Here is a 24,420-nt window from a genome sequence, read left to right as displayed (position 1 = left end):
AGCTGTTGAACAGATATTGTACATTCAATTAATGCACGAATAAAAGCAGTGGGGAAGGTTCGTGAAGTTAAGAATAGTGGTTGAGACGAGTTTGCTTTGGCCCTCACTCACCGACAAGACAACTTTTTATATTTTTTTTAGAGAATATTTGGTCGCCTTTTTGCACTGCTATTTGACTTCAAATCATTCACACTCATTTCCCTTAACGTTTGTTTAATTAAATTTGTCTAAAGTTTCAACTCCATCCACATCCAAATTCTCCACTTATTCTTTTCATATGATCGGTTCATTCTTGCATTGAAGAACTTTGTCATACTATACTCAAAATGTGTTCTTTAAAAGAAAAAAAAAAAAAAAAAAAAAAAACAAACCGAGTTCAGCAGTCCTATTTGAATAACTATCCATAAAGGTTAAACAGTTCAAATCCTAAGAAGACCTTGATTCGGTCTTTTATATAGATGGGTACCTGCGACAACACTATTGCATAGATGATGGGTTTTCTTTTTCTTAGTATCTTACGCTTATAGGAGGCTAACCTAGAAAGAGAAAAAATGATGGACAGCTTTGTAAATAATACAAATAAAACTCATCTAGATTTCATTCATTCTGGCAAATGAACCTACATTACACTGATAAAGCTTGTACCACTAAACTGTTACTCACCTAAATCATTGATATTTAGTTTAGCACAAAGGGATTGTTAAATTGAGGAAGTGCTCATAAAGAATGACCAATGATCAGAGGCTGGAAGTAAATATTTTCATTTACCGTTCAAAGCGCTGTGAGGAATACCGCTTACCCTTACGGTGGGGTAATTTGAAGGGCACAAAAGAATAATAATATTGTAAGTGATTCCAAATATATATGCAATGGAAGTGACTGCCATTGGTTTAATAGCAATTCTTTAAAACACAAATACAAATGCTGGCGACTTTTAACCACCCGCCTTCCTGAAATATCAATAAACTTGCTCTCTTAAAAAATAAGCACCAGCAACCAATAAAAAGATGCACTATTCTCTATTACCGGCATCCACATTTTTCTTTTTTGCTCTTCTATCGTACACGATAATGGCTTGTATTCAGACTTCGATACCTTGGTAGCTCTCAAATCTTATGTCTGTTTCACAGAGGTTCAATAGACCCACTTTTAAGTCTTTCCATCCTGGCTTGAAGTCCAGATAGTGCCTTCTCGTCCATGGGAAGGACCCCACTTTTAGCAGAATTTTCGACACCGACGTCCTCGGACACTTGAGGCATTTGAGCAATCATTCCTTGGTGCAAATTGTCGTTTACAGACATTAACGGCTTGATTTCCGATTCATGGTTTCCAGCAGCCGCAGCTAATTGCATGCTTTTCATCCTCTCTCTTATTGCATCAAGTGTCCCACTCGTTACTGAGCTTTCCAGGAATTTTTTTCACTATCAGATCCCATAAGAAAACATAAGAAAAGAGGAGCACGACTCAAAAAACAGTAACATTTTACCTCCGCTTATGTATTTGTCATTCCTTTGGTCTCCAAGTGAGTAATCAGGCGTGGGACCTCTTGATGTAATTATCCGATTGTCTTCAGTATATGATGGTGGCAAAGTAAAGTTAGCCGGTTCAGGTTTCACATTCAGCGATTTTGCTTCAGTTAAAGGATTGGTATGTACAGGAGACATGGGTGCAAAGTCGGGCGAAGAAGTCAAGGAAGCTGGAGGAGGGGTTGACAATGGCAAACTTGAAGGCGTTCTTCCGGCTGCTGCATTCCTCTCCATCTGCAATGAAATTATATTATATAAAAGTAGTTTTGCTGCAATAATGAGGAACAGTCAACCGATTTGTATTTGATAGACACGGAGATGCAATAATTTTTTCATGCCATACACAATAAGCACAAAGTCAATAACACATTGTCCACAACTAAAACTGGAGAAAAATGTAAAACATAGCTTCAACTCCTCAAACATTCTGTTAACTTGATAATTCCAATATCTCAGTAGTTATTCACGGCAAGGACAAATAAACAAACCTGGGCCAAACCATCTCTAATGTATGTGCGAAATGCCTCGCTTGCATTTTGAAGCTGAGAAAATATATCAACCTGAGAAAAGCAAGGGATGATGCTAAGCAACCAAGAAAACAACAGAGGCTTCTCAGTTCTATATTTTAGAAAGACAAAGCAAGTTATCGTCATCCTTTCATAAATACAAAGCCCAACCCAAAATTTGAAGTTCTGGGCCACTCGCTTGTAACTGGGAGTCTGATTAACGTTCTTCTCTAGTTGCGTAATAGAGCCTTTATTGTAGTATTTCATCTGAATGAAAATCTTACCTCTCTCTGTTCACACACACACCTACTATTAACAATACTTATGTAAGAAGATAGTCCATTACCTTTGGGTAAAGTTGAGTTATTCTATATAGCTCATATAATCCAATGGTGCATGTCTGCTTGTCCCCAATTTTCTTGAATATAGCAGCAAGTTCTTGCTGCAGTAAAATGCAGAAAATCAGAATATGGTTTATCTAAGACGCAAGTTAGAAAGGAAAAAGAAAATAAATGCAACAATGTAAACATAACTGACGATAACTTCAAAGACAAATAAGAAAGTATAAATTGTATGCAAGGAATCGATAACCTTCAATTGTGCATCAGCAGACTGTGTGCCAGAAGATGAATTATTTGCTGTTGAGTCACCCCAATGAGTCTGGCCAACAGGCCCAGTTGAGGTCAACATTCTGGCTGCGGCTAAAGTCTGCTTGGATGTAAAGACATCAAAAGTTATCATAGTTTCTCAGTAACATAATAATAATAGAATTGACCATATAAATTGTTCTACCTCAAGATTAAGATCAATATAGGCAAGAATAATTGGCTGAGGTTTCATATCAATAGGAACCATAGAGAGATGACCCTTTATTGCAGCCCCACGAAGCTTTACAAGTTCATGTAGAACAGTTTTAACCATTCGAAGGGGTTTATCATCAGCTCCAGCTCTTTAATGAGGAAGAAGAAGAGCCACATAAATAAAATAATATAAACCAAAGGTAAGATCTTTGTAATTATTTGTTCAAGTTATGTATGTTACATAAACAAACCATATGCCAAAATACAATATATACCTTCTCCTAATTTCTTCCATCCCCAGATTTTGTAAATATAAATGGATGCTTTGCAAGATGCGATCAAGATCAACATCATATATAGTGCTTTGAAGGACCTGTGTCACCAGTAAGCCAATTCCTAAATATCTCTCTCGACCACCAAAGAGAACAGCCAGAATTTATCTGATGGTATGTACATACATACACACATACATACATATACATAAACACAACGCAATAGAGAAACACCATTTCCATAATACTGAAGTCCTGTTTCTTGAATTTTTTCATTTTTCTTTTCTTTAAAAAAGAGAAGTGTAAATGTCAATGCAATTTTCTTTCAAGAAGTATGCCAGCCAGCAATAAGTAATTCTGAAGATCTTCCCATACTTCAGTGTGCACTTTACCATGTATACAAGGGAAATTAAGAAGTATCACTCCAATATTCACAAGTCCCATTTTCAAGATTGTTATTCTTTCTTGATAGAACACATACATTCATTAAGAGAGAGCATAGGTATAGCTGAGGAAAAAGGTTGCAACAAGAACCTCAAGAAGAGTGAGTAATAATTTTGTCTAGAAAAATGTCACCCGGGACCTCCTTGAATCTACCAGTCCTGAACATTGTCTATGAAGATGTCCATGGGATGAAAAGTTACAACTTGCAATTGGGAACAAGATTTCCATGTATGACCATGGAGTGAAACACCGTCTGATAACGTCGATATATCACTTTCACAACTCCAACAACGATACAGGAATTTTTTTTTTTGTCCTTCCCATAGCGCTGATATCAGCAAGTTATCAGCAATATCGATGAAATATCAACGACATCACCAATATATTGGTGAACTAGAGTTTGAATTTCATACATTTTTCAAAATAATATTCCATTTTGAATCTAAGGACTAAAAAACTTTGGCAGCTTGGGGAATGTTGTACTGTTAATTGGGGACATGAGTTCGAATCCTCAGCATGATAAACTTCGGTATTTTTCTCCTTTTTCTTATGCACTACCCTCTCCATCTCCTTTCCTTTTTTTTTTCTTTTCAATTATCGTACGCTTTTCTTTTCTTTTATATTTAATTTATATTTAGTTTAATTTTTGTTGCATTCTTTTCTTTTTTATGTTTTCAAATTCCCAGCTTGGTAAATGAGAGGGTTCCATTTCCTCTTCTTTCTTAGTCTCTCTACCCTCTAGCTCACTTTTCCTTTTTTTTTTTTTTTTTTTTTTAAATTATGTTCATGTTTTTCTTTTCTATTTCATTTTATTATATAATTTATATTACATTTTTATTTTTTTGTTGCATTTTTTAGTACAATATTTTGAGTGGTATCATTTAGTTTGATAATTTGTGTTTCATATTTATCATATAAAATGTACATTTTTAAAAATAATTTGTAAGTTAATGATAGCGCAAAAAAGTATACAAAATGGAGTAATTAAATTAATGGGAGTAATGCAGACGTACCTTTGTAAGTTTAATAAGACATTTTACAACCAAATCAGAGAACTTCTGATTTCTGGAAGTAAATGACTCTTTGGACCCGGTTGAAGGCCATCTTGAGGGTTCCAATGGACGTAACAGATTAATTAGTACCACAAATGAAGAAGTACGATCTGCATTGTCCTGTACGAAAAAACATACAGCTTTAACTAGTTAAAAACAATTTCCTAAAATTCCTACAAAAAAGATGCATCTTGAGAAAATAATGACCAGAATCTTAAGCATCAAAACATTTAGAGCTTTCAAAAGTTGGCTGCCATCATCCATATGCGGGACTCGTTCGTCCAAAAGCCACAAAAGAAGTTCAGTAATAAGATTGTCCAGAGTATTCTCCTTGACAGCATAAGCAAGTCTTTTGTTTTGAAAAGTCTGCAGAAAAAAATAACTTTTCAATAAACAAGAAAGGTTTCATCTTACAAAGCTCGTAGAAAAGAAATAGATTGGACATTTCATATAAAACAATTCTTTCAGCAAACTTAGTGCATGTTTTCAGTTGCTACAACTCCTGTGTAGAATTCACAAAAGCATACTTCTTAGAACCCCAATGAAAATTGACTGGTAAGCACCTGCATAAGGGTATTGAGTACATATTTACAGGACCTTGAAGAAGCTCCAGTCAAACTGTAGTCAAAAGTCTTGGCAACCTATGCACAGAACAGGAAAAAGAGGCAAGCAATTCACAAAATGAGCAAAGAAAATCCAAATATGGAAGGCTGAAAATGCTCTGTTCGTACTTTTGTTGCCAAGCATAAAACAAGCCTATCAGCATCCTTTGCTAGCTCGTCCATTGAACTGCCTTCTGGATCACTGGAGGCTTGAGCCAACTCATGACATACAACTTTCATTCCTTCCACAGACTGCAAAAGGTGTCCAATATTTATTACATTTCAAAAGACAAATCCCATAAGTAAACTATTTAAACACAAGATAACCACAATCGAGTGTTAATTATTTAAATGTAAAGGAAGCGGAAGCTAGGTGCCTAATACTATTCGTCTGAAAAGGTAATCAATGGTGGAAAAGCCGATAAGTGAAGCATACGTAATATTATACACTCATGCATATGCAAATCATATGAACTGAAGAGAATATATAGATTGTTTGGCATGAAGGAAAAATATACAAAACCTCTATGGAAGCCTGATTTGGCTCTAGTGTAACTATTCCAATTCAAATGGAAAAAAAGGAATCCTTCAATGACTTTGAACCTTGGGAATGTTTAACAGTATTTGCCGAACTTTGGTCTACGATGTTTGAGTGTGGTTTTATAGCTTTAGTATTTACAAGTATATTTCAATGTGAAACCTAATCTCTAGTGTAATACGTCATTAAAAATTAAGATTTCTTCAGTTGCATTTCCATGGACCTTTAGTGTTTACAAGTATATTTCAATGTGAAACCTAATCCTGCTGTAGGGCGTCATAAAAATGAAGATAAGTTGCAGGCAATCATAAATCAAGAGTATCTATTTGTACATAAAAAGGCAAATGCAACTCCTAGGAGTAAAAATTCATCAGAAAAAAAAAAAAAAAAAAAAAAGTCTTTCACCTGTTCGGGTGAGCCAAAAGAAATAATGTCCATTGCTTCATTCCAGTCTGTGGGACCACTAGCCGTTGTAAGTGGTTGAGGCACCGATTGCCTCTCCATATGAAGCTCAGAACCATAATTTTTCCTGGAGCTAAACACAATAAAACCAATAACTCTTAAGAAATTTGAGTCCAATAAAATAAAAAGTTATGTAACACAAATATGGTACAATGAAAAACTAGAGAAATAAAGACTTGTTTCTAGACATCACTTAAAGAAATAGGCATCCCATCCAAAAAGCAAAGAACATAGCACTTAGCACTTTTTTTTAATAAGAAACGAAGCTATTCATTGATGAAATACAAAGAGACTATTGCTCAAACACAAGGGAGAGAAAGAAAGAAACCAAAGAAAACTAGTGGCAAAACAAAGCAAACCAGTGGTTCAAAAGAACTCTGAAAAAACAGGGCATGGCATTCATGGCATCGAGATACATAATTCAGCCTGAAGACAATTATCTTTGACAAGGCATACATTTTGCATTTATGATGCGGAAAATTGTCTCAAAGATCAAAAAGTTCCAAATACCTTGTTGAAATTGTTCCAGACATGGATCGAGAAACTTCCCCACTTTGCTCAGCTACATCAGATCTAGAAAGAAATTACAAAACTAAGATTAAGAAGTTAAGGGACTAAAAAACCATACTTCAATGAATATTGTGATATAGAATAGCCCCAGAACTGGAAAATTCAATATAAGTGCCATACAATATGGTTAAGTCCATCTATTATGCATGCATTTTTCCCTTAAAAAACATTCATCCATCCATTTCACTGATATGGTGAAATTAAACAAAAGAGGTGGAACTTTCTCATGAGACTAGAAAAAGGACCTTCAATTAGCCAAAAGGTAAGATAAACTGTAAAAAATGGAAGATAATGAACGTAAGATGAATTCTTTCCACCAAGTGAGAGCCAAAAAAGGATATCCAACTTCTTTCAACCCTCCTTAAGAAGAAATTATTTAGAACCTTCAATGAGTATAATCACAGTGTTTCAATTTTAATTCCAAATCTTTATTTATGCATCTGGCAGGGTCCATATCTTCATATTTAAGCAGAGTTTTGTCCATTTAAAAGGTATTGCTACAGGAACACCAAGGACCTCCGAAGTTCTTAGAAAGTTGTAAACTTGCAAACCAATCTTGATTCAATCTTACTTTTTTACCACGACAGTTAAAAACCAGTGAATGGCTTCATTTGTCATGTAAGCTAACATCTACAATAAAGAAGAGCACCCTCTTAAGTCCCATTAAAATCTAGTGTTTCCTGCATGGTCTGCCGGTAGCAGCAGGAAACAAACTCAAGTAAACTCCATACATCACTTTCAACTATTCCACTCTAGGAAGCATAAACATATTCCCTACGAGACTGTCACAAAGTAGGTCTACAGTCATTTCAGAAAACATACTCACTCCAGTAGGCTTCACGATCATCACATGTCATGCCACAATATTAAACCGATTGAAAAAACAAAATACAAATGATTTGTTGTAATCGGGTTCATACTCATATTCTCTAAGAGGCCGTCTCATAGCAGCTCTGGCTTCACCAGGCTTCCCTTCCTTCTTTTTCTCCATTTCTCTTATCTGAACAAGAACATGAAAATGGGAACATAGTAGAAGCTAGACCATGTAATTTATAGTTCCAGACATAGTTAGCGCATCTATACATTCATGTATCGATGATATTGTAGCTATCCTATTATTCAATGCATGTAAGTTGTTTGCAAGCATGCATGAACATTTATACAAGTAAAATATAAACAGACCTTCCACTTAAATCTATCGTCCAACATGCTTTTCTGAGCATCTGTCAGTTTTCCCACATATCTCCATACCTCCTCACCTACAAAGAAGAACAAACATTCAGCACAGCCATACGGAACATTGTCACAACAAGATAGGGAAAAAGCTGGAAAAAAAATCATCTATTCAAACATAAACAAAAGAAAAGGAAGCCAAATTAACATTGGTCTCTCGCTATCTCCACCAAGAAAAATGATGAAGCTAACAAGACGATGCTATACAATATTACAAACTGAAATATATAATATTAAATAATTGAAGGAAAAAACATACATAAAGCATATTTATATTTTCTTATCAAAGGATATGATCTGAAATTCTGTAAACACACACACACAACAACAACAACAAACTATTTGGTCAGAACACAAGTATAAAACTAAGAGGACATTGGTGGTTCTAGAAAACATTTGATGAAGGTTAAAGAAAACAGATCTAAAAGGGTTTTCATTATCATTGGATCCCTCCTGATGGGGCAGACATCAAGACTAACCAAGAATCTTGTATCCAGTAGCGAGTGTATTTAAAGCAGCTTTCCTAATTTCACCATCACGTTCTGCTGTTAAGCTTGCAACAAGTTGCAACGATCTCAACTGCCCACTAATCTAAAAAAGGAGGAAAAACAAGCATTTAGTTGAAACCAAAAATTTCATATATGCAAAAACTTATTAAACGTTTTTACCTCAGATCCATAATTATCAATTAAGAATCCAACAAGGTCAGCACATTCAATCCGAGTGCGATTGTTTTTAGAACGTAAACCCTCTAGTATGTAAGGAAACATTTTTGTTGCAGAGTAGGTCTGTATGATTTGTTTTGTCAGCTCCCGCATCTTTTCCTTCACTTTCTCAATATTGTGACCCAACTGCAGCATAGTGAACGTAAGTGTCTTTTGCAGATACAAAACAAATTAGAATAAACAACAACAATGCATGAAACAATTGGGCATCTCAACATTAGCTTAACAACACAAAGTTTCATACAATCAAAAGTTTGTTCCTCATCAAAAAAACAAAGAAAAAAAAACACACATACACACACACAATCAACTACTTGAAAGAAAATCCAGAGCACAATAAAGCACCTTCTCTATCAAGAATGGAAGGAAGATAGCCGCTTCAGACTCATTTATACAGTAACCTTCCTCCTTCAAGGTCTCGAAAAGTTCAGGAAGAAACTCTAACACCTGATCATTTCTACCTAATTAGAAATCCCAGATGGAAAATAATGTGTGCAAAAAAGTGGAAAGGAAGCATGTGTTTAGGGAAAGTCTAAGGTATACCTTTAATAGACATGTTGTATTTGATTTACAAAATTGCAGAGCAAACCATCTCAATAGAATATCTAAAACCTCAATAATATCCTTTCCAATTGACGCAAGTGCCTGGAGAATAAAAAAAGTTTGTAAATATGACATTTTGGAATGTGGCATCAATATAAAAGACAGCATTCCCAAGCAAAACACCTTTTGCAGCATCTCTAGACCATCAACTTGCTTCTTAAAATCAGTGCTTAACAGCCTTCTCTGCAAATCCTCCCTGAAATACTTCATCATATCATTCTGCATGGAAACAACAATTCAGAAATTTAAAAATGTATCTATGAACATTCGGAAATTAGACCACAAAATAAAATTCATTCAACAAGTACAGATACACAGCACACTTATTTACAAACCTCAAGGTCTTGAATCTGCTCTATGCGTGGTTCTTCAAACTTAAACTTGCGAACTATTATTCTCTCTCTTTCCTCCTACAAATGAACAAGTCAATCAAATGAAAAACTTAAGCAAATTGGTTTACAAGATCATGTAGAAGGATGTTGACCAGAAGAGGAGGCACCTTATTTGAGTCTTTGACATTTAACAAAGCCTGTGATTGAACTGCCAAGTCATGCGCAGATATTAAGGATTCAGTCCTATTTCCCTTTGTAATGGTGCCTCTCTGTAAAAATAGATAGGCGAATTGAGGGCGGAAAGAGAGAATTAATAGGGTAGCTAAATTAGTTCAATATTAAAAATGCTACTGATTCTAGCAAGATAAACATACAGATGATATAGCTTTATTTCCATGCTTAGCAACACCATTTGAAGTGGCCTTTCCAACCTTTACAGCAGTTTTGGATGTCAAGCTTGAGGTAATTTGTTTAGCTGACTCGAAGGATTCTACGAGAAGTGAGTTGAATAAATTTAATTCCGAAGTAAAACAGAAATAAATGTAACCTAAAAGAGCTAGCAACATACCTTGAAATGCACCAGAGGGTTTTAATCGTTCAAGAACAAGGGGCAAAGCTGGCCCACTAATATCTTTAAGAACTTTTTCAACCTAAAGATAAGGAAGACAGAAGATTAAAGAAATACTCAGAACTCAATAGAATAGTAAATGCAGAATAATTTTCATGATGCATACTGCTTCCTGTCGCCCAGCTTTTAAAATCTCAGTAATGCATGCCTCTGCTGCTTTTCGAACATCAGAGGATTTGTCCTACATTAAATTTTATTCTAATAAGGAATTACAGAAGGACAAGTAAAATATATGCACAAAAATTCCAACCAAATTGTCAGCAATATAGATACCGTCAAAGCAGAGCAAGCTGGTTTAAGCAATTGTATGGAATCAGAAGAATCATTGATTCCAGAAAGCTTCCTCGACAGCCATTCCAAGAGGTCCTTCCGCCCTTCTGCACTGACCTTATTATCCACTAGAGCTAATGTCATGTAAGGAATCTGAAGAAAGGACAAACATCTACTGTCATATAGAGTTAGATATTGATTGCAACTTTACCTTAGAGGATGAAGACATACCATTTTATCAAAATGGACAGCAGCTAGCCAGGCATCTAAAGTAGTCAAAGTGGCTTCCCTCATATGCTTCTTGTTGTCACCAAGACATTTCAAGACATCTGACAGCACTCCCTGTGAACAAGATAAAGCCATAAGGACTAAGTTCAACTTCCTAAAGAGTAAAAGACTAAGAAGAAATTATCTAAGGATTCACAACAAACCTTGCCTGACTTTTCAACAGATGGCCCCATAGCAGATGCAACATTACCGATGGTTGCCAAAGTTGCCATGACCAAATTTTTATTGCTATCATACAAGCGCCCTCTTAAAGCTCCAAGTAAGTCAGCTGGAAAATATTTACAAATGAATAATCAACAAACAAAAATAATCAAAATGGAAAAGGGGGGGGATGTCCCAGTAGGTTACATGTTCCAGTAGGTTGAATGCGTTTATTAGCTTCTTCCAACATTTTATTCACAGCTTCAATAGACTCCAAGCGGACCTGAAATGTGAGAAACGCGTATTAAGCAATAAGCAGTTAAATAAATAATTTCTAGTAAAGTCAACTATTAAACAGAAAACACTAAACAAACGCAGTGGACTACAATTTTTAAAACTAATAGTAGAACCTTCCAGTCAGGACTTTCAAAATTCTTCAGCAGTGTAGGTGTAATCTTCCCACTGATATCTTCGCGTGGCAGGCCATCCATCCCACTAACAGATGATGATGTTAGTTCTTCTGCCCTAACTGTTCTTTTTGTAGCAGCAGCAGCACCCTAAAATATAATAGAGAAATGAACTCTAAAAAACACAGAGAATCCAATACAAAAATAAATTAGGGTTTTTATTCAGTGTATGTATGATCTAGGGCCTAACATACCTCGAATGGATTTTTTTCAAATTCAGTGTCAATTGCAGTAAGCAGTGCAGGTTTCACATCCGAAAGAAAACCTTTAAGATCTGCAAAAATTGAAAGAAGGTTAGAGGTGGAATTATAATATCAATGGTTCAAGATACAGTCCAAGAAACAGAAAGGAAGGATACAGTCACCTGGTCCAACAAATTTATGAACGCAACCCAAAAGCTTAATAGTAACATTCCTTGTAGCAGCGGCACTAGACTGAAGACCAGTTTCTTTACAGAAATCAATTAAATCCTGTGAGATTTATTTTCATCCATTAGTACATAGATCATACAACAATGAAACCATAAAACATTCAGAAAGAATAACCAAAAGGCTTCCAATTTTCAAATACAAAGAAAAACCAAGTACCTTGAGTTTTAATAGAGATATACCAAAGTCTTCCACAGCAGAAACCATCCACAACAGTCCCTCACTAAGGACCTTCGGATTTTTGTGCTCTTTCATGATTTTAAAGAGCTAAAAGTTTGAAGGAATAGAATTTAATATATAGAAGAAAAAAACAAATTTATAGAGACGGTAATTACTTGAAAATTCTGTCTAATCTACTTTAAGCACAAACAATAATAAACATGCAGATAAAGGTACAAAAGTGAAAATGGATTTTGCCATAATAGAAATGCCGGTTATATAATCCATAGAACCATACTCTTTCAAAAATAAATCCTGGACCAACTGCTTCTGAAAAAGTGGTAAGGCACTTCATCGCTTGAGCACGAGTTTTAATATCTGCTACACGTTCACTTATACCTATCAAGTACATAATATAAAGGTATTCATATTTCCACTGGTTACCAATGTAAAATAAAATTTCATAAAAAAATTTAAAAAAATGTAGAAAGAAAGGGAAATGATGCTGAGTGGAACGTCCCTATTCTCTTACAGCTAGAATTTTTAGCTTATTTACAAAAGAAACTGAGATTTTCTTGATTTTGAAATTTTTTGTTTCAGTTATCACAACTGTTTCAAGCTCCAGGGTCTTTGATGAAACGGCTAAAGATAGAATTGAGCAGCTTTTGTTTGGTCAAAGATTCTTTGAGTCAAGACTAAAAAAGATTTTGCTTGGGAAATTTGGCTGGAAAGAAACTGAATTTTCGATGCAAAGGGAACAAAATTGGAAATCTTGGAGTTGGCTTAGTTTCATAGCTTTTCACTGTAATTCTTCTCAAAAACTTTTTCTAATTATACTACTTTTATTATCAACTCTAATTGGCGGGCATTTCAGCAAGTTTCTGTTAGTTAATGGTCATGACCTGTGGATATACATTTGGTTATACTTGAAATCGGGAGTGGATTTATTTGCTAATATAGTTTATTTTGAGATTTTCTTTGCTCGAGAATAATCAATTTTAACTATTAGGCTGGATCAGGGAAAATGAGTTTCCTTAAAAAAACTTATGCTATCTAGATTAATCAAGTGTAACTATTGCAAAGGTCCAAGGTACCCACCTGAAAGGCAAAGTACAATGCACTTCTTTGGAAATTTTTTGGCAGTGGAGGCTATATAAGTAATGACTTCGATAACCTGTTGCTGAACCTGCATCATTCAGCTTGAGCGCATAACTATATAATAACCCACCAAAGCATATAAATAAGAGAAATGTAAAGTAGCAGTATTAGAATAAAACCTGAACATTTTTCTCACTCCAACCAGGGATAATGCAAAGTAAACGAACAAGTATCTCAACTGATGGGTTAAGATCTTCCAAACCTTCCACTTGTTGCTTCAATGAAGATATTGCTGAAACATAAGTTATAATTTTTAAGAGTCAATGCAATAACAAATTAGTCCGCCGCACATCCACAAAAGGGAACCAACCCTGAGAAGTAGAGCTAGATATATTATGCTGAATTAACCAATATGCAGTCCCACATTGGCCAACTTTTGTTCTTTAAATGAATATTACTAGGTTTTCTTCCATTTGAGCATCAATCTTAAAACATAACTGTTGTTAGCTAGACAACTAAAGTTGGTTAGTATCTAGGATTGAAATGGACAGAAAAGTGAAAAACGGTTATTTATTTAGCAGGTACATTCCAGAAACAAATTGGCTTTTTAACATTCGTTAGCAGTAAAAGTGCTATAGGAGTTTGAGAACATAAGAGTAACAACTAAGACAATAGGTAATAACAACAGTTTATTAATATGAGAACCTTCAAGTCGTTCTTTCCACACAGTGCTCTTCAATTGAGAAACTGTATCTGCTTCAACAAGAGAACCTAATCTGCTCTCCACCTCCTCGAGACTCATCTCAGCCGGCTACAAATGTTTAGTGAAAACAGCAAAATTAGTCAATACATAAAAAAGCAGCCAACCATAAACAAAGATATTTCTTGTAAGAAGCAAATCAATAAAACCTTCCTTTGATCTTCAGAAAACTAGCACAAATAGAAAATTAGAATTCCACCCGAAATTCAGTATGAGAATAAAAGAAGCTAGCATATACGTTATATTCCCGGAACAAACATAACAATCTACTCTCATCGCAAGCAGATTCAATGTCTTAACTTAATACAAAAAAAAAAAAAAAAAAAAAAAAAAAAAAAAAAAAAAAGAAGAAGGCTCTAGATTCTCTCCAACCAAAATCCAAAAGCCAGGAAATTGCAGCCAAGCATAAAATTGTTGTTGGTATAATGGAAACAACTACACTGATTGTGAGCCATGCCACTGCAAACAATCTCAAAGCAGTAGAAGAAACATCAAAAACCTTCATGAACCCACCAACCAAATCCATGAACAAGATAGAACTATAGACCCCTAGCACATACTAGACAAATTATTAGATTACCTCAACATCTTCTGGAACTTCAATGGGCTTGGAAGATTTTGGTGGAGCTCCACTAGGTACACTACCATCTGCTTTCTTATTGGTGCCTGATTTCGCCGAGTTTCCTTTTTTACTAGAAGGCTGGCAAATATAAATAGAACTATAAGAATATATTATAATGACAAGAAAGTATTGCACAAGTAATGAATAAATTTTTTTGCATTGGAAACCAGAACACTGGTAAAATTAACTCACAGCTGCCTGTGCAGGCCTCTTTCCACTAAGCATGCTTGCTGCAGATTTTTTGACAAATAAACCGCCTGAATCCTGCATAAATATTCAATCCATTATATCACCATAAAATAATAACTAAGAAAATAAAAAAATAATAATAATAAAAAAATGAAGATTTTTCTGTAAGAAACAGTTTAAATATTGATGAAGAGAAAGCAAATACTAAAAGAATAGAAAATGAGAAACTAAGACCAAGACAGGACTGAGGTACCATGTGGAGACAAACCAATATAAGATCCAACTGATTGTTAATAATAACATCCACGACCGACCGATATATCAAAACAGGAAGGAGAGGGATATTCAATCTGGAAAGTTCACCTCTTTGATAATATAACTCATCTTTTTACTCTTTATCATTATCTTATACAAGTAACCTTCGTTTTCTATCGAAAAAACTAACACATACAAATGTGTTCTTTTTCTAATCATGGATTTTCATACTATTACACACACGTTGAAAAATCCCACAAACCAGCCCAACTTTACAAGATTAAGTATCCAGAAATTCATAGAGAGGCATATGGGTTTACCAGATATGACCCTTAAAGGCAGATAACTTCCATGGTTTAAACCTATGACTAGTAACTGTAAGGTATATGAGCGCTTACAGCTTGCCCCTTTAATCGTGGCACCAAGTCATGCAATGTGTATAGGATATACAAACACTGTTTCTTCTCATGTTTGTTGGAAAGCTTTGGTTCTCATAACAGGAAAATGACATAGAAATGCATCATTCATTTGGATTCATAAACAGTAAAAACTTGAATCATTTCAAGGTAGAATGCTCTTAGTAACATATTTTATATATTGTTTCAAGAAAAATTATATAAACTATATAGCATATACAAAGCTGGGAACATTGGTAGAAAACATCTTAATATCCATAACCTACCGAAACTGATGAAACACTTGCACCAGGAGCTTGGTTTGCTGCATTGCCATGATACATACTTTAGAAAGTTAACATAAATTATAGTAGTGTGAACTTTGCTAAAAGTTTAAAGGGAAAAAACGAGAAATGCAGAAGTTAGAAAATAAATGAAATAGAAAAATCAATTAGGTAATATTTAATCAAATTTCTGAGTTACTAGAAACTCAATGTCAATAACCTGAGCCATTAGAAGGTACACTGCTTTCAGAGCCCATAATCATCTCAGATAGTCTTTTCCTTCTCACATCATCCAGTTTCTCCACGGACCTCTCCAAAGGTCTCATGCCTACCGACTAGCATAGTCAAGCAGAAAGTTGTTACGGCAGCAGCAGCAGAATCAAAGTATTAATTTAAAAAAGTATGTAAAAATATGTAGTTGACTGAAATCACTTACCTTTGCTACTGCTGCCAATGCCAAAAAGGCAGTATCCCTCACATCAGGGGTCCCATCATTAAGGCTCTAAAATGGGGGAAAAAATTTATATTAAGATTCAGTAAGACAAACAAATGAATAGCATAAACAAATGGGTAAAGCCTAAAGAAAGAGAATAATAGGAGAAAGGGTTAATAATCCACATTTAGGGTTAAAAAAAATCCACATGTTGGCATACCCACATGTAAATATGATATAAGCATAAGAAACATAGTTTACCCACACTTACGCATATGTATAAGAAATGATACTTGTTCGAAACCATTTGAAAAGAGATACAGCTTTATTTTCCAACAGGAAACTAATTTGTTAGAATAATATACATAAGTGGCAGGCAAAGCCTCAACAAAAAGAGGCTTTAACTGGCTCTCATCAAAGTAGAGTAATTCACGAAATAAGTTGACAAGGAAGCCACACAGAAAGCAAAAGGAAGAAAAGACAAAATAGAAAACATCCCCTCCATATGTATCGATGCCTTGAAACAGTCTTGTTTCTCACAATCCAAACTTCCCATCCCACAGGCCACAACATGAAAGAAGAAGAATAAATTGAAAGAAACAAACATGGAGAATTCTGAAATAAAGAGTGCACAAGATGAAAATAAAACAATTCTGAAATAACACACTAAAAAACTAACCGTAGAAAATCTTAAAGCATGGATTCACTGACCTCCATAAATATAGGGACATATTCCTTATGCACCTTCAGGACAACAGCTTTGTTACTAGTTTCAAGACAGAAAGTAACCCAGCTTAAAGTCAATGAGCGGACAAGAGGAACTTTGTTTTTGCTTGCTGTCTTGACATCTGCCACAAAAGCAATGATTAAAATCATTCCCACCTTATTTTACTAAGGAAAGAACTCCATGGTCTAAAGAATGACAACAAAAAAAATGTCGCTCCAATTGGAAATGATATAAAAATGTAAAAAAAAAATTAGGGATGAAAGAAGAAAGTTTGAACAGCTTAAACCATGCTCCTAATTCTCTATTTTTTTTTCTTGTTTTTGGATAATCGTAAGCATTCTTTAGTAGTGCTCCCTTTTGTGGGCTTCATTTTTGTAGGTACCTACGTATTCTTTCAATTTTCTCAATGAAATGTTGTTTTTCTCATTAAAAAAATAATTAAAAAAAAACACTATGACCCAAACATTACCTAAAAATTGCTATCGGACAAATCTAGCAAATAGAACTCTCACCTTCAATGACGTCAGAAAGACTTAGGCATCCAGACTTATGCATCGCTTGGAGAGTTTGAGTTAATGACTCCGTCAGAGCAGGTTTTTTTTCTTTCAGTTTTTCCTATAAAAACAACGAAATCCAATTGTTAGCATGGTCTGAAGCGTGCCAAAAACAATTCATTAACAAGAAGATAAGAAAATATAACATCGTTGTGACATGGACGGCAAAAAATATCTTGATTGAGATATTTTAAACAATTTAGGGGAAAATATGAGCTATTATACATACAAGTAAAACTGGCAATAGGAATCGTGAACTCCCAGAAAAGTTGGCTCTGAGACCCCTGCAAAGATTGCCAATAGCTTGAATGGATTCGACAGCAACAGCAATATTCACATCTGTAATCAGCTGTGATGATTGTTCAAAATTTTGTTGGTAAGTCAAATAATGGAACCTTTTTTCAAGCAAGTAATCTTTCTTCAATATGTGCAAGAAAATTCAGGTAACTATAATGGATTGCAAGAAAATTAAGGTTACTGATTAAACAGATCCAATTTTGTAAACGCTTTTCTTATAAACGACCCTGAAATGTAATATAAAAATGATATACATGATTGATACATATAAGAATGTTACACCATCACATATTTGCTACAGAATAGAGAATACTAGACTAGCACTGCAAAGCAGCAAAAGTGTCTTGTTCATTGGGTGAGCAGTTGCAGACTAGGGTATTGAAATCAGAGACCTATCATAATTATTTTTCAAATTGAAAGACCGACAGAAATATGATTGGCCAAAGAAATCCATTCAAGCCCCTGAGAGAGAAAAAAGGGTCACAGAGACGATATCTTACCTTCTTTAAAGTTCTACAAACTTCTGAAAAGTCACCAGGTGCTATCTTTTTCGTTGAAGCAAGTTTGGTTAGTTCAGCAACAGCCTCTTTTCTTTCTGACCATTTTGTAGCTTTCTAAAGAAAACAAGAATTAACAAATAAGTTTGTGGGGTAGCAAAACTAGTGAAGTTCAAGGCTATCAACATTAAGTTTAATCAGCTAGTAGGAACAAAAGTAGATATATATTACAATACATATTACAATTTATATTTTAATAGAAAACATATATTGAAAAAGGTCAAAATCACCAACCACTCCATCCCAAAATCCTGACTTTTCCAATGGAGTCAATATGTCTACTGGATCAACAAGATCATATTCATCCATTTCCTGAGGAACTGACAATTGAAGGGTATTAAATGTCAGAAGCTTTTAGTGATTAATAAATGCTTTGTTCATGTTGCTCAAAATACATAGCATTAGACAAACAAAAATTAATCACAATAAATGAAGAAAACTGATATGTAAACATCTACATACCATCAGCTACAGATTCTTCAGAAGGTCCTGTACCAACAGCCTCAGAAGCATCTTCCTTTTCTGGCTCTTTGTCTTGCTCGGACCTAACTAAGTAACATAATTAATCTCAACAGGAATACAATAAGGAAACCTTTAAATTGGCTGCTATGAAAAAGTTCGATGTAAAAATAGCTAATGTGGGATTTATATAAAAGCTGAAAAAACTTATAAAGTTATAATTTATAACATCATACAAACTTCAAAATTAACCACAAAACAGAGATCATCTTGTTAAACAACAAAGATACTATCGGTAAGCAATCAATAGAGAAAATATTAATATCGAAAAATAAGTTGAAGTTCCAAATTTATGAATTTGAAGAATAAAAAAGTCATTTGAACGGTTTAAAAAGTAGGGGAAGAAAAGAGGGAAAAACAATAGAGAAAGAGCTAGTTAATAATTAATGTGAGGAAAACCACTAATATTATGAAACTCTGTCCAACATTAACATTAGACGCAGAATTTTTGTGGTCTTATGCTATGATATACCTTGGCGGCAACAAGCTACATACAAGATAAGTACCATAAGTTTAGTTGTCCACCCACCAATCATCCGTATAACACCCACAATACTCTACAGCTTGCTTATTCCCTCTCTCTACATTCTCTCTTCAATAATAGCAGCATTTTCAATTTATCCTCAAATTAACAATGCTTGAAATTGTCAACACAGCAACAACATTCAACATGTCAGCATATTAAAATGTCGACATAATTTCACTAAAAAAAATTATACCTTTAAACTGATAAAACAAAATTTATCTCAAGTCTACCATTGGTGTTAGCAAACCCAAAAAGAAAAAAAAAATAATTGCCAATATCCCAGTAAAAATAAGATTTCGTTATCAAAATAAAACGACATGATAGCCATTCCAATGAAAGAAAATTGAAGTGAATACGGCAAGTAAGGCAGCTTAGAGGACATGATCTAATCACCATCAGGCCAATAGTAATAATATCTTTACAAAATAAATAAATAAATAAAAAATAAAGTTGCACTAGCAAGAATGTAAAGAGACGAGATGTTGTTAACCTTATTTTCCGAGAAGGCCTAACAGACCCCGTAACATTGACAAGCTCAGCCTCCAACTCTTTTTTCTGAAAATTCAAGATAAAAAAAATTACATTTAGGAACTGATAAAGGATGTTATATTAGCTATCAATATTCATCATACCATTGTATCCCTCATTTTTTCAAACAATATAGACTTTACTGGGTCTTTCCCAATCCAACGACAAAGCTCAAGTGTCAATCCCTTAGAAGATGCGCGAACATTCTGATCTTGATGGTCAAAGAGTTCTGGAAGCATCTTTAAAATTCGTTTTGGAGGAACTACTTTTGCTCCAAAGTCACTATTTTCATGAGGAAAATCATAAATGAATTACACAATAAAATAAAAATAAATGACAAAAAATTTACACCATCAATATCAAAATACAAACCTCAAAGCTTGAAACATGACATCAATTGCAGGGACAACTGCTTTTGCAACTTTATTCTTTATAGCTTTTTCCATTGCATCCTATAATAGCATAAACCTTCTGATGTGAGATGCAAGAATAGGCCTCAATACATGTATATAAATGTCAAATGAATTGAAATTGCAGTTTGCGTTAGTCTTTTATTCTAAAAGATCTGAAATATATGTTACTGATGAAACGAAGGAAAAAAATGAAAATGCAGTTTGCAAAAAGAAAAAAAAAATCACTGCCAGCATACAGAAAAAACTTCAAAAAAATATGATAAAAGCAAGTTAGTTTATATATTGAGAAACATAAGCTCATGCTCGACTCAAATATAAATCCTAACACAGTATCAAGGAAACCATCAACGGACAAAGAGAGTTTAGCAACATATCGATGGAATTCATATTATCGTGCTTTGGCAGCATAATAACCAGGAATTCTTTGTTCGAAACAATTATTAAACTTAACCTTCAGTGAAAACCACAACCTATGTAAACTATTTTAAGGTTTCTTCAATAGATTATGTTTCCAGTCATCAATCCAGCAATCAACAATGTGTTATTCCCCCCAAAATTACCCCTAACGAAAAGCGCATGGAGAAGAAGCTCCCCAATCGTCTCCTTACAACTCTTAGAGTTAGCTAAGTTAAAGTTGTACGTGTAAAAAACAAAAAAGAAAAAAAAGAAGGAAAAAAAACAACTTCAAACAACAATGGAAAAATCACAAATCTAGAGGATATGATCTAGGTCCAAACAGCAAAGGGATTCTCGCCCCACCCAAAAGTATGTAGGAATCTAAGCCGCTCCCAATAGGGCATTTAAGAAACTAAAAAGATGAAGGGAAAACTGAAACAATATGATGTGAAGAATCAGATTGTTAGTTTGGGTTAAATCTTTTCAGTTTCTCTTTGGTACTTTAAATACTCCGTTTGTTTTCCAATTACCTGCAAATAGAGGATTTCTCTCCTGTATTCGGCGTCTTTTGAATAATAATAAGTTAGACTTCTTGGAGAAAACTCTACCATGTCACTTAGGCTACACCACACTCTTGGCATACAATTCATGGTGTTAATTCTCCTATGGAAGATCTATGAAGCAAAAAAGTGACATTCTTGAGGACTCAAACCATCCAAAGCAAGGAGATTAAGGACACTAATCAGAGGGTTGGACCCACAAAGATAGAGAAAAAAGAGCTACATGAAAATTCCCTAGATGGACTAGAATACCAGAAGCGAATATCCCTCACTCCTACATGGGAGCAGAAATTGGTCAACAAAGAAGTGAGCAAGGAGGCATCAACGAACTCTTTATTCATTCGAACAAAAAGAACAATGAGCTTACCCAAAAAAAAAAAATGAAGAAATAGTCGCTACATTCTTCATTTCTAATGCACGTGACACAAAGTAGGTTCCTCTCTTGAACCTTATCTGACATGTTGGAGCTACAAAAAACTATGTCCATAGAAAGAATTTTGTCTCCTTATATTTCTTTCATCCCAATCGTCTTGATAACAAATGGGTATAGGCTGCTTTTCTCTCATTTTAAGAGCCAAAATAACAGACCGACTTCATTGTGTATGCTTTTGTTTAGTCAAGCTTCCAAATGGCCTCATCTCGAAAGTTCGTACCAAACTTGCTTTTATACCTTACCACAGGCTGAGCCTATCCTCCTCTCCCCTTTTGGTACATTTCCTTTTTTGAATTAAAATGTTTCTTGTAATTTAACAAGAGAATTATTTAAAAAGGCTTTGTGTCATCAACAAACTGCTATATGTTGATTATATGTAATAATCTTGTGATTTTATCCTAGTCTCAAGTATCATGATGTTGAAATTAACAAGGGTAGGGACCAATTTTCTTTGGTTGTTTCTTTTGCTTCTTTTGGGCTTCTACAAGTAAAATAAATTAACTAATTATAAATAATCAATTACTTTAGTAAAGCTCCCTTTCAGTCTTTTTGGTGTGGAAGAGGGTTCTTTCTTCTCAATTGCCCTAGGCTGTATTTTTCGATCACGTGCATAATATACGTCTTGTCTCTCATCAAATAATAATAACAAAAATAGCTCACTAGAGCTCTTTAATACAGCCTCCATGGACGTTCTAGTCTCTCCATTGACACACATCAATACACTTATTTCTTATTCACGACCAATGTGAAATAAGTATGCTCCTTCCTCCAAGCACAGATATGATCACATTCTCCCTATTTTGAATATTCAGGTGTAAGCAAGAAATTTAATGATGCGTCCAAGTATCTGTAAGTATAGTTATAACTGTGTCTTAAAATCTAGTCCTGGTCGTTAAAGTATAATTTGGTGGAATAACACATGAATTTGATATTATTATTATTGGAATCATATGAGTAGTTAGAAAATTAACTTCTAAGTTTTACCCATAAGAAATAAGAAGCAAAGCCTCCATACTTGAAAACTGCCAAAGCAAATAATAAGAAAATCTAGGAGGAAGCACGTACACCTCCAAAAGTGATATTCTCTATGAATCTCATAAATCACTCTCAATCTTCAAAAACTGTATACAGTATGCTAGCACACTTCCTAATGATTGAAACGTGCACCATGGAATATAAACCGCTGGCATCAAAATGCGACATTCTAAAATCAATGCTTGAAACTATGGGATTAGGAAAAAAAAATACCAGGAAAACATCCACGGCTTCTAGTTCTACCCAGAGCATAAACACTGCTTGGGCTTTCTCCACGGTCTTAGGTCTACCAGTTAAGCATTTTGCAACAATTGCGTCACAAGTTTCTTTGGCAAACCTATAAACGACAATTTCCAAAAGAAAATACAATCAGAACGTTAACCGGTAACTCTAAAGAACCAGAAACACAAATGTGGATGACTAAATAAAGTTACGGGTTCAGATAGAGCAACAAAAGAATTTCCACCTCCCCGCATCTGCGTCAGCAGCTCGTAAGTAAGCAATTAATGCATCCAGTGCCTTCTCTTGCACTGGTGCATTAGAATCCGCGACGGTCTTCCTAAATAACGGACCTAAAGAAATCAGAAACGAAATGCATGAGCAAAGATCCATACCAATCAAAACACTCGATCGTCAATGGTGAGCTGCAGAGCCATTATAACAGATCTAATAAGTGGAAATGGACCTAAGTGGACTCACCAAATTCGCGGAGACGAGAATCCTTAGGATCCGTAATGGAGTCGCATACAGCTGCTAGATCAATGTTGGCCTCGCTCCTGACCTTCCAATTCTTGTGCGACAGCCGATCCTCCCACGGTAGTTTCTTCGCCTCCTTAAGCAGTTTCTCCTCCTCCGACATTTTTTACTAACTTTTGATCCTATCTACAACAAAAACAAATGCAGAATTGTCTCTATCTCTATATTCCTCAACGGCAAGTACCTGCAACAGGCAGAACGCAAGTCTCGACGAAGAAATGCTACAAAGCGATGCCCTGAATCAGAGCGAACAGACAGAGAGAGGGGAGGGGAGGGAAAAGGGAAGCGCGAAAGAAGAAGCGATGGGGAGAGAGTGGAAGAAAGAGATTTCGCTCCTCCTCTTTTTTTTCTTTTTTTTTCGTTTCTCATTCTCTGTGAGACAGAAGGGTATTTTGGGGTGTACGCATTCGGGGAGAGCCATTCCCACTCGTCGGCCTGCACTCGTGTCAGTATGAACCAATCAAAAGCGACAACGTGGCAGAGGAAAGCGCGTGGTCTTACGAACATTCTTGACAGCGCGTGACGTAATATTAGATTAAATTTTACCATGGTTGAGCGGTTCAAATTGTAGGGTCCGCAGTGGGGTCCGAAACAAAGCTATAAACAAGACTATAGTGAGAGTAGCTGGGGAGCGGATAGTGATCCAATTGAACTGCCCGGTCGATTTTCTTTTTGCACTAATTCAGATTATTTAAATCCGTCCGCGGGCATTTTCAAAGCCTGGAAATGTTCCCAAATGCCCATTTTTCAAATAAACACACCTCAAATTTTAAAAATAAAATTTGTAATTACTGATTTAATCTCCCAACTTTTTTTTTTTCCTCTATTAAATACAATTTTAATATTTTATTTCACATAAATTTTAAATCTATATTTAATAGCTTAATTTTTTTAAAAAAAAATTGAACTGACTTGAGTTGATATGGTAAGTTAGTAACGAATATTTAATTTTTTTTTAAAATCACACATCTGGTTTGCCTCCTTTGCTGCATGTGACGTGATTGACCGTTGTCTTATATTTATTATTTCCATTTTTT

General features: G+C 34.8%; 1 protein-coding gene across 1 annotated transcript; it reads right to left on the bottom strand.

The window, feature by feature from the left end:
- Positions 1 to 822: 822 nt before the first annotated feature.
- LOC111803376 (protein MOR1) lies at positions 823 to 23,750 on the bottom strand. Its single transcript, XM_087127534.1, has 54 exons — positions 23,327 to 23,750; positions 23,094 to 23,199; positions 22,841 to 22,964; positions 20,163 to 20,242; positions 19,895 to 20,072; positions 19,753 to 19,817; positions 18,680 to 18,762; positions 18,452 to 18,537; positions 18,161 to 18,274; positions 17,593 to 17,712; positions 17,322 to 17,424; positions 16,794 to 16,930; positions 16,086 to 16,151; positions 15,870 to 15,984; positions 15,653 to 15,690; positions 14,719 to 14,790; positions 14,485 to 14,604; positions 13,850 to 13,955; positions 13,324 to 13,436; positions 13,145 to 13,232; positions 12,345 to 12,445; positions 12,047 to 12,154; positions 11,824 to 11,929; positions 11,654 to 11,733; positions 11,403 to 11,549; positions 11,200 to 11,275; positions 10,995 to 11,119; positions 10,795 to 10,905; positions 10,567 to 10,716; positions 10,400 to 10,474; positions 10,234 to 10,315; positions 10,040 to 10,155; positions 9,833 to 9,934; positions 9,669 to 9,743; positions 9,457 to 9,552; positions 9,274 to 9,375; positions 9,076 to 9,177; positions 8,674 to 8,856; positions 8,485 to 8,596; positions 7,955 to 8,031; positions 7,693 to 7,772; positions 6,713 to 6,775; positions 6,146 to 6,275; positions 5,332 to 5,454; positions 5,164 to 5,241; positions 4,808 to 4,966; positions 4,562 to 4,720; positions 3,108 to 3,205; positions 2,825 to 2,981; positions 2,624 to 2,740; positions 2,379 to 2,474; positions 2,015 to 2,086; positions 1,487 to 1,760; positions 823 to 1,396 (listed from the first exon to the last, which is right to left on the bottom strand). Exons 1-54 carry the CDS (start codon positions 23,484 to 23,486, stop codon positions 1,125 to 1,127), a joined length of 6,078 nt encoding a protein of 2,025 aa, XP_086983660.1. The 5' UTR covers positions 23,487 to 23,750; the 3' UTR covers positions 823 to 1,124.
- Between the last annotated feature and the right edge of the window lie 670 nt (positions 23,751 to 24,420).

The sequence above is a fragment of the Cucurbita pepo genome, chromosome 10, assembly GCF_057944985.1.
Source record: "Cucurbita pepo subsp. pepo isolate OVF chromosome 10, ASM5794498v1, whole genome shotgun sequence".
Taxonomy (NCBI): domain Eukaryota; kingdom Viridiplantae; phylum Streptophyta; class Magnoliopsida; order Cucurbitales; family Cucurbitaceae; genus Cucurbita; species Cucurbita pepo.
This window is presented reverse-complemented; position numbering and strand designations above follow the sequence as displayed.